Source organism: Synchiropus splendidus, chromosome 8, assembly GCF_027744825.2.
Source record: "Synchiropus splendidus isolate RoL2022-P1 chromosome 8, RoL_Sspl_1.0, whole genome shotgun sequence".
Taxonomy (NCBI): Eukaryota; Metazoa; Chordata; class Actinopteri; order Syngnathiformes; family Callionymidae; genus Synchiropus; species Synchiropus splendidus.
In genome coordinates, this window is record NC_071341.1 from 22502337 (window position 1) to 22515073 (window position 12737).

At 48.1% G+C, this 12737-nt stretch overlaps 2 protein-coding genes across 3 annotated transcripts; both read right to left on the reverse strand.

The window, feature by feature from the left end:
• Positions 1-61: 61 nt before the first annotated feature.
• LOC128763686 (tRNA-dihydrouridine(20a/20b) synthase [NAD(P)+]-like) lies at positions 62-8778 on the reverse strand. Of its 2 annotated transcripts, XM_053872768.1 has the most exons (12): positions 8524-8778; positions 8337-8458; positions 6903-7020; positions 6684-6806; positions 6391-6621; positions 4033-4140; positions 3818-3918; positions 2345-2492; positions 2145-2280; positions 427-529; positions 252-352; positions 62-109 (listed from the first exon to the last, which is right to left on the reverse strand). In XM_053872768.1, exons 1-12 carry the CDS (start codon positions 8619-8621, stop codon positions 74-76), a joined length of 1425 nt encoding a protein of 474 aa, XP_053728743.1. In that variant the 5' UTR covers positions 8622-8778; the 3' UTR covers positions 62-73. The 2 variants fall into 2 exon arrangements, with proteins under 2 accessions (XP_053728743.1, XP_053728742.1); XM_053872767.1 differs by lacking the exons at positions 62-109; positions 252-352; positions 427-529; ... (2 more) ...; positions 3818-3918; positions 4033-4140 and adding an exon at positions 5850-6232 and having other exon boundaries at positions 6395-6621.
• Positions 8779-9543: 765 nt separating this feature from the next.
• On the reverse strand, positions 9544-12729 carry rflnb (refilin B). The gene is made up of 3 exons (XM_053873161.1): positions 12539-12729; positions 11719-11801; positions 9544-10637 (listed from the first exon to the last, which is right to left on the reverse strand). The coding sequence occupies exons 1-3, from the start codon at positions 12719-12721 to the stop codon at positions 10319-10321; spliced, it is 585 nt and encodes a 194-aa protein (XP_053729136.1). The 5' UTR covers positions 12722-12729; the 3' UTR covers positions 9544-10318.
• Between the last annotated feature and the right edge of the window lie 8 nt (positions 12730-12737).

Below are 12737 nucleotides of genomic sequence, written 5' to 3' on the forward strand. Positions count from 1 at the left end.
ACTGACATCTAGAGGAAAAAGGTGAGAACTGCACCGGTTGCACTCACCACGTGCGTGTACACACCTGACAACTCTAATCATCTTTTTTGTTTCCATCATCTTGAAGATTCTGTGGAGACAAATTCAGAATTCCACCATTCAGTACAACGAAAAAGAAACGTTTTTTTTTCCAATTTATGTGACGTGAAGTGCTGCTACAGACTAGTTTCAGGGATTGCTGAGAGTTAAAAACCGCATGCTGCTGTACCTACCTGCAGAGCCTGATGCTCCTTCAGCAGCCTGTCATACTCCTGGGAGAGACCGTCCATCTGCTTCTTCATCACCTCTGCCTCCGACTGGGACGTCTTCAGGGCTGACGGGGGGAGGTGGGGGAGTCAAATTCAACTGGCGACAGGTGAAGAAGCAGCCAGCCAGTGGAGGACCAACCGTCTCCTGATCTCCTGTGCTCTTCCTGGAGTCTCTCCAGCTCCTTCCTGAGCAGCTCCATGCCTTCAGCGGTCGCCTGGTCGCCCTTCCCAGCCATCAGAGTCTGACGCAAGGGAAAAGGATCGTAAACCTTCAGCGCAACGGGGTTTGATTCAGCAGGTGCTGACAACACAGACGTGACACACAGTGGCTTCAGAGCCAACTTCAGGTGACACGCGAATGAGATGGTGTCCACGTTTACAGAGCTCAGTAGGTGGCGCTCTTGGTTTGAATGGACTGGAGGTTTCATTGAAATACAGTGGTACCTCGGTTTTCGAACGTCCCAGACTTTGAACAAATCGGAGTTCGAACAAAAATTTCAAGTTTTTTTGCTTCTGATTTCGAACCAAAATCCAGAACTCTAACGCTCGTAAAAAACATAACGTGCGCGGACCGATCAACTGACCCACGAGGCGCTTTGTTATTGTGTATAACGCAGCCACTGTATGCAGACGTGTCCCGTTGGCTCCATTTACTGACTGTTTCTTCTTCATACTGAGGTGTAAAACCTTTCCTGTCTCCACACTGGACCGTGGTAGAGTGTCACAGGGGAGGTGCTGGAGCGCTCACTCCAGGGTTTGATGTCCTGTTGTGGGCTGGAGCTGGGACAGGGATGAGGCGAGTCTGGGACAGAGCGTGACTTGGTTTATGACTTTGTCACAGCCAAACTGCACAGAAGCGCACATTCAGAGCTGGACACGCACCGGGCACCTCTTCACTTCTGGAGAGACGTCACTCACTCGGCAACCCCTCCCACATGCAGCGGCCACACACATAGAGGAACAGCCACCTGCAGCAGACACTCTACATTCACTCCTACAAAAGACTATTTTAAGGCTTGGAACGCATTATTTCTTTTTCCATTAATTGTGGTCGAGAAACCGAGGTACCACTGTAGTTGTTAAAAGCCAAATGTTTGACAGCAGGCAGTGCCATCTAGTGGGTTGTATACAGAACATATCCCATGAGGAGGAAAGCCTGAGCTCCATCTACACAGCCGGGTCAAAGTCAAACACACAGGAAGCCAAAACCTTCTGCTGACTAGAGAAGATCCGACATGAACTGTTGAGGGTCAGGATACATCCATCTGCGTCTCCAGCCAAACAACATGCACGTGAAGCTCTGATCACATCACATGACTTGGCAGGATCACCCCTCGCCCCCTTCATTTGTTTCACGTTTTGTTTATTTATCCATTTCCCACTTGATGGAGGGATTAAGTTTATCTCTTCATGATGATCTTTGTTGACAGTTACCAGGACATTTTGAACTTTCGCCTATTTTTTCCTTTTACAATATTGTGGCAACAACCACAATATTCACAATATTCTCTCAAGTTGCCTGTGTGTGTGAGGCTTGACACACAGGGCGTTCAGGGACACCAAGTCTCTCCAACTAAACAACAGGGCTGTTGTATTTGTACATTATAACTGAAATAAGAATGAAAATATCAGTTTTATATTTTGACCGATGCAGCAGGGGAACACCTGTAAATGGCGGATGAATGGACAGATGAATGGTCACTATATTTTTTAAAATTCATTTCTGCAGCATAACTCTTCATACGTATCATAAAACATACCCCGTCTACCCAGAGGAACATGCCGCAGCAGGGCGCGCATCACCCAGTAAGGCCAGCAGGAGGCAGTATGACACTACGAGATTTCTCTTTTCATTACCTTTTTCAGAAGCGCGTTGTCCTCCAGGTACTTTTTGGCAGCCAGGTTTGCTTGATCAGCCTGATCCTGAAGCGCCGCCGTCGCCGTGGTGGCCGTGGCCAGCTGGTTAATCAAGGTGACCACTCGCTTCATGACCCTGGAACAGCAGCAGAGGACTGGCACCGGTGCTGGAGAGAAGAATCCGGGGGCGACGGACTCACAGCCAGAGGAAGACAGCAAATCCAGAGATGTAGAGGTTTCGCTGAGCCCGGAAAAGCTTCATGTGCATGTGGTCGTGCATGTTGGGCATCAGCTTGGCGTTGGAGCTCACATCCCTGGACGAGTACTTCCTCACTTCCCGCACGGCGTCTGCAGCACATCTCATCTCAATATTGAAGCAACTCGCAGTGTTGCCACAGTTACTTTAGGTGGCGACTACAGCTCTCATTGCCTAAACAATCTCTTTTTTTTGTCAATTTTGAGGTTGGAGTTCTTGAGGGTCCACAGTGTTTTTCCATGTCTGGAGTCATTTTTTAAGCACAATCTCAGTGATATGAATGTACAGTCAATGTTTTGCTCTGACACACTCTAACCCATTGGAGCGAGAACCACATTCAAAAAGAAAAAAGTATGAAAAGCAAAACAAAGTGATATATTGTCATTTATATAATACAATGTAGGGCAGAGGTGGGCAGTTAAATTTCCTAAAGGGCCACATTATAAACTGTGACAGCAGTGAGGGGCCATCATGCCAAAAGGAAGGCGGCGATGACTAAGAAACATGACGGGACAAAAAAAATCTTACGTAACAAAGAACGAACCATTCAATGGAAGCAAAGATATTAAGTGCAAATATGGCATGAAACCTATAAAAATATTGCATTTATTAGGCAATTATGCAATTTAAGTTGAATATAAATAATGAAACTAGAGCAAAAATATCTATGAAATATTAAAAGGAAATTAGAATATATATTTTCAATTTTCTTTTCATGTATTTTGAGGAACAAAAAATACTCACTAAAATAGCAGATGAAAAGAAATTTAAGTCCTGAACATGTTATAATCACTCTTGAAATAGTAATGCTAAGAAAGAAACAAGACAAAAAATAGTCCGAAAAATGACTACTTATCAGTTGTATAGTTTTAGTCCGACCTCATGAGGGCCGCAAAAACACAGGAAAAGGGCCGCATATGGCCCCCGGGCCGCACTTTGCCCAGGTCTGATGTAGGGAATGGCCCATTATTTCTTTTATGAAGTCTCAGTGTGTCATGTCTCCTGTTGGCCACCTGGAGGCAGTAGTTGCACTTAAGTGGCTGCTGTTACTGAGGAGGATCTTTTTATTTCTGACTTTCGAGAGAATCAGTTCATCACATCAGCACCGTTTGTTCCTGCACTAAAGAAAAAATAATCTATAAAAATCTATCACAAGTGTCATGTAACTTGAGTCCGCACTTTCGACACATTTGCGAGGCGACTTCATTTCGCTCTCTTTAACTGGTGGTTTCTGTGCGTTGGTGGTTACTGCAGGGTTAATACCGTCATCGATAGCAGTCAGTTATTCAAAGTAGTGGCTGTATTTTCAGCCAGAAATGTCCATCTCTCTCTCTGCATGGTTATATTTCACTTCCCGACAATGGCAACTTTGACTAACACTGGCAGCGAGGCGAGGTGCGAGGTGTGTTTCACTCACCGAGAAAGAGAACGATGAGGATGATAATCATCGCGAGGAAGACTTTGTTCCAGAACCGGGCCAAGTTGCTCCAGATCCTGAACTGAAAGATCCTCTGCCACCTGCGACACAGGAAACAAAAGAGGAATCGGGCTGCATTTCTCAACATCGAGACTTTCTTCTGAGTCCAAACGCTGAGAGCTTCTGCAGCCCAGGTGACTTGTGAGGTCGCTCACCTCTTGGCAGACACAAACGGGACACACAGAATGAGGAGGACGGCGACCTCGGCGTAGAGGAACAAGGCCACTGCGGTCCACTGCAGGGTCATGGTCAGGCACGGTCTCCTCACAAGCTGCCAAGGATCAAACCTGTGTGGAGAAGACACGACATTGCCAGGTTTAATGGCCAACAGGAAGCAGCGGAGCATCTTCCTGTCGCCATGATGGACAGCGGGAGGGAATAGATTGGCCATGAATCACCGACTCACACTTTGACCCAGAAGCAGCGGGGTGTGACTGTTGACTGAGCACAGACAGACACAAATGCACAAGGTTCCAACAACCTGCTGGATGAATATGAAGCCGTGAACGTGCAGTTCCTCTGTCTTTCGTCATATTCAAACATCAGTTATTCAACACTTGAGTTCATGAAGTGAGACACGTTTGTTTCGAAAACAAAAAACTGAACTGAACTGAAAAACTGAAAGAAGTTCGAAATATAATACGTTTAAAATAAAATGAGTGGATCTGCTTGACTTAATTGTCTTCAGTTCAGCACCAATGTTTAATCCAACCAGGAGTTTATGTCGTAATTTTGCTGAGTTCACTGCACACACACTAAATATAAATAATGAAATAAGCGCACGTGAAGCGAACTCAATATCGTCATTTGTAGATCACAAACTGTTAGTTCCGTCTTCAGAATCGATTCAGCGTCGTTCGTGATGACTATATATGTCAAAACTTACCTACTTATCGAGGAAAAACCGTTTAAAACGTCTAAGATGAAAAGTCATCAACTTGCCTTACTTCCTGGTCCAACGACGTACTTGTGAAGAGTTGTTATTGACTACGACTTCCGCCTCTTTCCTTAAAAGTAAAGGTCGTGTCGACGTTTTTGGTTTCCATTGTGTTGCATTGCTTTCTGAAACATTATGACTAAAAATATCAATTTACATTTCGTTTTAGTTACTGTTAAAATGCCAGTTATGAATACCAAAGTAGCGTCACAAACTTAAGGCAACGTCGACAACAAACACTTTTATGTTTAAAAGATAATCTTCACTTCCGGTTTACTTGCCACAATCTTAGTCGTCCTACACTTTTTAGTTAAGTCACAGGGAACCAATGAGCAGATGAAAAAAGAGCCTCAAAAGAAACAAGTGTGTACAAGTGTAAAATTAAATAAGAAGCCTAAACATTAAGGACACACTTCGCAGGCACGGCAAGTCAACACTGCAAACTCAAGACAGCAGAAAAAGAAACGTAACAGAAGTAAAATCAACTAAAACATCACAGCAATTATATGCAAAAGAATGTAAGAGTGACTCGATAGCAGTGGTCCAGAGGGAAGGAGATAAAACTGTGAGCACTGGACACGTGCTGAGCGAGTGACACCACAAAAATGGCCACACGTAGTGACGGGCCAGTGAGGCTTCATGAAACAGTGTCCTTACTTTTAGAGCTCAGCGGGTGGCGCTGTTGGTTTAAAGATGATATTTCAATGAAATGGTTGTTCAAATTCATAGATTTTTGAGCAGAGCGCCATCTAGTGGGCTCTGAAAATGAATCAGCCCATCACTAGGTGCACGGCAAACTGGAAGGAGAGATGGAGGATCTTGAAATGTGTGTTTAAGATCGAGGAGAACTGCAGGAGATCCTGGATGAGGCATTTGAAAACTAGGTGTTTGTGGGCAGTGAAGGAATCCACATGACCATGGTGGAAAAACACAGGTAGCAAACATCTTCATCCTCTTGGACAACATCTCACTGCAGACCAGTCACAGAACAACATCCAAAACAGGACACATTAGAGACAGTCGCTCTTCACGTCATTTGTGCGTCACCTTGCATTTTATTGAGTTAAAAACAAGTTAAAAATACAACCAACATCTAAAACCGCATCAATGTGCTGCGCTTTACGCCGATATCCCGTTGAATCAGTCCGATAATGGCTGACAAGGCTCTTGGGCTTCACCGTAGGTGTTCTCCAGGTACTCGATGACAGCCGAGACACTGGAGAGGGCGTTGAAGACCTTCTTCTCCGGCTGCGAGCTGACCCTCTCCAGCATGTACATGAGGTGATTGTGGAAGCAGGTGAACGGCGTGCCGTGCTCCAGAGCCAAGTCCACCCAGTCCCAAACGCACTGCAGAGGCGTGTCCTCGAAGCCGGCGAACATGGCGGGGTTGGCCAGAAGCCCTCGTGCAGCCATCACACCTGAAAGAAAGGCACCTTCAACCAGATGTCACCACAAAACCTATGGGCCGGCCTTTAAATCCATCACAATTCTACAGTCCAAAGACTTAAAAAAATGAACAACACAGGCCTCCATCATGAGCTGTTTACTTCCACTCACAGACACGGAGCAGAGAAACTGACCATCAACACCCGTCAGCTGGTGAGTGGACTCCACGTCTCGGAGGTATTTGATGTCACCGTTGGCGATGACCGGTACGGACACGCTGTCTTTGATGGTTTTGATGGCGTCGTAGTGGACGGGCTGGTGGCGCTCTTCTGCTGTTCGCCCGTGAACCGTTATCCAGGAGACGCCGGCCGACTCCGCCTTCTGGCACAGGTCAACCGTCTGCCTCAAGTCCTTGTGGATTCTGCCAGAAAACGTCTGTCAGGACTGATTCACATGTCACTCAGATTCTGCTCTTATTTCCACCTGATTTTAATGGAGGCTGTGTAGTTTGGATTGTCCACCTGGTTCCGCACATGTCTGACCATGTCGCGCACCAGTTCCGGCTTCTTGATGAGACACGCTCCGTAGCCTTCTGACATGGCCCATCTGCAGCGAGGACACCACCACCAGAGTGACTCTTTCCCGCAGTCCGACACTCCTCAACAATGATTCCGCAATATTAATGATCAGAAACGTCAGTACCTTTGAGGACAGCCACAGTTAAGGTCAACACCATTGGAGAACGGAGCGACCAAGCAGGCAGCGTCAGCCAGAGTCTGAGCCTCACTGGCCGCAAACTGCACAACGAGGGGGGAGTCGCCTGGCAGCAGAGCAAATAACAATAAACAATCGCCGACTTTTTCTGACTAATGTGTCTGTTTAACAGGGCCACATCGTGTGGTTTTCATTTCAGATAAAATATTTAGTAATATTTAGCATCATTAGTGATGCGCAAAACGACCCGCGGCTTTGAAGCTTGTGTCGAGTAAAAGTGGGCGTGGAAAAAGAAGCTGCATTTCAAAGTGCGTGCCAGTGACATTTTATCGAGCGGTCACGGTCACATGACCAGGCTCGACCCTTCACCTTCTTCTGCCGCTTATCTGGAGTTGGGTCGTGGAGGCAGCATTCGGAGCAAGGAAGCCCAAACTTCCCGATCCACTCAAACCTCCTCCAGCTCTTCCCGGGGATCCCGAGGCGTTCCCAGGCCAGACCAGAGACATCATCTCTCCAGCGAGTCCTGGGTCTTCCCCGGGGTCTCCTCCCGGTAGGACATGCCCGGAACACCTCCCCAGGCAGGCGTCCAGGGGGCATCCGGATCAGATCCGAGCCACCTCAGCTGGTTCCTCTCCATGTGGAGGAGCAGCGGCTCCACCCCGAGCTCCTCCCGGATGACCGAACTCCTCACCCTATCTCTAAGGGTGCGCCCAGCCACCCTGCGGAGGAAACTCATCTCTTGTATCCGCGATCTCATCCTTTCGGTCATGACCCAAAGCTCGTGACCATAGATGAGGGTGGGAACGTAGATCGATCGGTAAATCCAGAGCTTCGTCTTGTGACTCAGCTCTCTCTTCACCACGACGGTCCGATACAGCGACCGCATCACTGCTGCCGCTGCACCAACCCATCTATCAATCTCACGCTCCCCTTTTCCCTCACTCGAGAACACGACCCTGAGATACTTAAACTCCAACCCATCGCTCACTTTTGCTGACGTGTCACGAAGGTATGCAACGAGTTGAATCTGGCGCGAGCGCGCAGCAAGTTGAGGCGTTCAGAGAGAGACGGAGAGAGAGAGAGAGATTTTTTTGTTTTGTTTTGTTCCCCTGCATCCTCATCCCAAAAAAAATAATTAACAGCGGTTTGAGAAATTATATGCGTGCATTGATGTCTTTATTTGTTAAGATAAAAAACAAGTCATTACCCATTAATATTGATTCTTCAGGACTTCATTGCGACATGACAATGTTAAGTGCAGCTGCAATACTGCACTGCTGCAGCAGGGGTCAGTAAAGAGCCAATAGGCATGAAACACCGAGTCGTGAACCTTTGGCTGGAACAGTGTGAGACAATATGAGGCTTCACTTCGCCCATCACGATGTATCATACATCGGTACGCATCACGCGCGCAACACTCACTGCGGCTGCTGGTGAATTCACTGTCTCTGGCTTTGGCTGAGCGGACGAAATCCGCAGCGACGATCATCGGAGTGAAGCAGACGTCACAGTTGTACTTCCGGACGAGGGACCTGAAAGCCAACCTGCCGAGGGAAACGGGTCAGCGGGTGACCAGGCGCGTGCTCGGCAGGGTGTGGGTCAGACCTACTTGGAGTAACGAACCATGGGGGCGCACACTGTGAGAACCTTTCCCTCCTCGAACAGCTCCATGATGCTGCCGCTGCTGCTGCTGCGCTGGCTTCTCATGGCGCCGCTGCTAAAATGTTAGTTACTAGTTAAGAATCCGCCTATAAGAGACGACAGGTCCATCTATTTTGCTGTTAAATAAACTCTTGGCAGCGACAGCGTCTCCATGTTGACACACTGCGGTGGCTCACTTCTTCATTCGCGGCGTTGCTGTGCAACTAAAATCCACTGCGCCCCCTCTCGTTTTGGGGTGTGAAGTACAACAACGTCCAACATGATTCTTTCATGAACTATCTTCTGTTGCTCTTAGGATCAAACGCTTCAACATCACAAAACTGCTTTTAAGAATAAAAGACTGCCATCCCAGGTCGGAACGTTCTGTATTTAACGTGTGAATTGGAGCAAAAATGGAAGTGACCCTGGGGTCAAGCGGCGCAAGAGATGGAGTTTATGATGGAGCCAGAGCTGAGCAGAGGTGAGCGCCCGCGAGGCGCGCGGGTAATGGAAATGCAATAAAGTGGTGGTGCAGTCGATTACACGGCGCTGTCCCTTGTGGAAAAAACATCAGAGCATTTGAAGTGTTGAATCGTTGAAGTGTTAAAACGTTGGCTTTGTATGATCAAACCCGCATCCCAGGTGTGTGAGGAGGAGGAGAGATGGGGATCAGAAAACATTTTCAGAGAAATGAATGTACAAAAAGCTTAATAGAAATGAAGTTTTATGCAGCGTTCAGAAGGGACCATGTGGAGGAGAGACAGAAGAAGTGTTGGATGTGGCTGTACGGAGCCAAAGATGCAGATGACCGACGGGTTTCATGGAGGAGCTGAAGAGAACAGGTGTGAGCAGCCATGAGGACCAAGGTGGGGAACGGAGATCCAGCGAACATTTACTTCTCTTGTTTGTCTTGGTTTCACAAATGTTAACATTTCAAAATCTTTCGAAACACGAGCCAAAAGCTAAAAAGATGCTACTTGCCATTAAATTGTCAGAATGAGAATCAGCTTTATTAAAGTCACTGAGGATCCCACCAACTAGGAAAGTGCTTTCAAACAACGTGCAATAATAACCAAAAAATAAAATATAAATGAATAAAAACAACGTAAAAAAAAAATAAAACAACCTTGACCTTTGTTGCTGCAGGGATTCAGCATCTGGCTTTAACAAATCTCCACTTGCAGGACAGACATGTGGTATTTCCCTGTCTGACCGCTGGAGGGCGCTCCAGCACCTGAAAATAAAACTAGTCCATCTCAGATAAACTCAGACTCAGAAACAACTTAACTGTGCTAAGAGCTTAACAAGACAAAGCCGCCTCATAGACTCAAATTTATTTCACACAAATGACGTTCCCAAACAGAAGCGTCCAGACCGCGAGAATCACCACCCACCACTGTTGCAGTCCCTCACGCTGGTGGATAAAACGGCAAATATTAAAACCAATAAATACAGTGAGTGAAACATCGGCGGCAGCAGTGGACTGCAGCTCCGGTCGCGGGGCACATCATCAACACGGAACTCAGCAGTGCAGAAGTCGAGCAGAAACACACACCACGGCGTGAAGCAACCAAAGGGTCTCTCCGGGTAAAGGTGAGTAACAGGCAGACGTCCAACACCATGAAACAGTTCTCGCCGTCCGTCATCGATGGACAGTTTAAATGAGGCAGTGATGTAAAACATGCGTTTAATATCTATTTAAAAGGACACAAGTGACTCGGTGTGCAGCTACCACCGCTCCCCGACAGCAGGGGGTGAGCGGCTCACCGAGGAAGCTGCCCCCCTGCAGCCGCCTGCAGCTGGACGCTGGAGAGGAAGCGGCGCGCGCGTCTCTGGCGGTCGTAGCTCAGCTCCGTGGCGAAGACGCAGCTGCTGGTCTTGGGGTAGACGATGGTGGTGCTCCTGAAGCCGTCCACCCGCTGCCGCGGCTCAAAGTCCAGCTGGGTCTTGTAGCGGCGCCAGGTGCTGTGAGACAAGGCTGTGATGGTCTGACTGCAGCGCTCCAGACCCTGACCCCGCGGCTGAAGGGTCACGCTCTGGATGAAGCGCCGCTCCGAGTCGTAGCGCACAGAGGAGGTGTATCTGTGGGGAAGGGAGCGTCTTTAGGGACCGAAAACAAGCTACACCTGGGTGGGTCGCACCAAGCAGTCTGGACCACACACCCCCAGGATCGAAATTGAAGGGGTCAGACACTCAACAGTGTGGGCAGGTGAGGCTTCATGAAACAGTGTCGTCACTTTCAAAGGACAGTAGGTGGCGCTTTTTGTTAAAAAACACCAAGTTTCAGTGAAATTGCTTCTCAAATCCAAAGACTTGAGCAGAGAGCGCCATCTAGTGGAAAATGACAATGACGATGATGAATTCATGAAGCTTCACATGCCCACCACTAATGTGCACCAGTGATGGGTTGGTGAGGCTTCATGAAACAGTGTCCTCATTTTCAGAGCCCACTAGATGGCACTCTCTGCCCTAAAGTCTTTGGATTTGAAAAAAATCACCTCATTTTCTGCCGTTGTTTGTGTCACTTGGCATTTTCACGAGTCGCAGTCTCATCGTACGTGTCACATTTAAAACCAATTCAATAGTGAGATCCCTTCATTCAGACTCCGCCCACATGAGGAAGACAGCTGTTCTAAAACCGGAGAGATGAAAGAAACTCAATTCATGCGTTTCATTCTGGCTCACCCCAAAACAGGATCAGAGAGAAGCATAATGAATAATCACCCGCTAATTTATGACAAAATAAAACGGTCATTAGAGACGTTTTACTTGGATGAAGCAGTCATTTGAAGAAATGCTGCTACAACACATTTCTACACACGATAACAACGTGAATAAAGTGGCGCCTGATCCAAAGTGGTCGGCCGCGAGCGCTGCGTCGTGGAATCATGTTTGAGGCAGCGATAATTACAACACGCGCGAGCGGCGCGGCTTGGTGTTTAACGGCCGTAAACAAGAGTCGGCGACGAAATGAAAACATCAGCCATTTTTCAAGTGCGGCAGATCGATAGTGTCTGCAGAGGCGCAGCCAGTTATCTGCCTTTTCTTCTTCGTGGCCTGTAATAATTAGGTGAGGAAGATTAAAACTATCAGAATATTGAGCCATTCACAAGGCGCTTCCTCGGCCGCTGGTGCACCCAGCAACACAGCAGCGTGAGCTCACCTGATCTCCTTCGGTGGCAGCGGATCAAGGCATATTCCCTCCCCATAACATGAGGGCTGCAGGTGAAGAACAGTCGCAGGCACCTGGAAACACAGCAGCATCAGGACCGACTTCAGTGGGAGCCACACGCAGAAGCAACACGACTCGAGTCGCTGCCCGCTCCGGGCCATTTTGGGGCAAGGCACGGAGCTGAGTCGTCCGTCTGAGGCTTGGAGTGGAGCCACTTTGGAGGCCTTTCCAGAGAGCAGGCTTGTTTCAGAGTCGTGTTTTAATGGAGTCGGACTCCTCCACTGGCTCCTGTGAAGGAGAGCTGCTCATCATTTGCTATTCAAACTCCACCAAACTGAGTTGACCTTCCCCACACGGGGAGTTTCCTTCTTCACTACTCTCAACAGGAAGAGAATCAGTGTTGTTTCACAGCATTTCCTGGGCAGATTTTGACAAACTTTGCTTTGGATCTTTGAACACCACCTACTGCAGTGGGCTGCCAAATCATTTCATCCAATTTGGTTGGTTTATATTCCAATTATTTGGTGGAAACTCGCCCCAATGTTCCTTCAAAGAACTGGATCTTTTGTGAAAAGCTTTTTTTTTTTTTTTTTTTTAAATACTCATTCGTTTCACACACTAAACCTCTGACTCAAATGATATTTCATACATTTCCCTCCCACACGTGGACTCGAACCTCAGCTCATCCAGGTCCAGATGAAGATGCTGTGACCTAGATTGTTGCGCGGAGGTCAATCGAGTTTACTGCTGCCGAGACCTTCTCCCCTTGACAACACTTCCAACACGACATGACAGAGTTGACGTTTCTCACCGTGCAGCCTCGACCTTCGTCCTCCGAGACGGGGCTCTCGCCGCGGGCTTTGTCCGCCGCGCACACCGGCAGCCAGGCGCCGGGGCAGGGGCTCGGAGGCAAGCCGGAGTCCGGGCTGTCCAGACCGCGCTCCACCCCGCAGCTCATCGTCTGCTCCTCGCACAAGTCCAAGCGACCGACCATTTCGAGAGGAGACGTT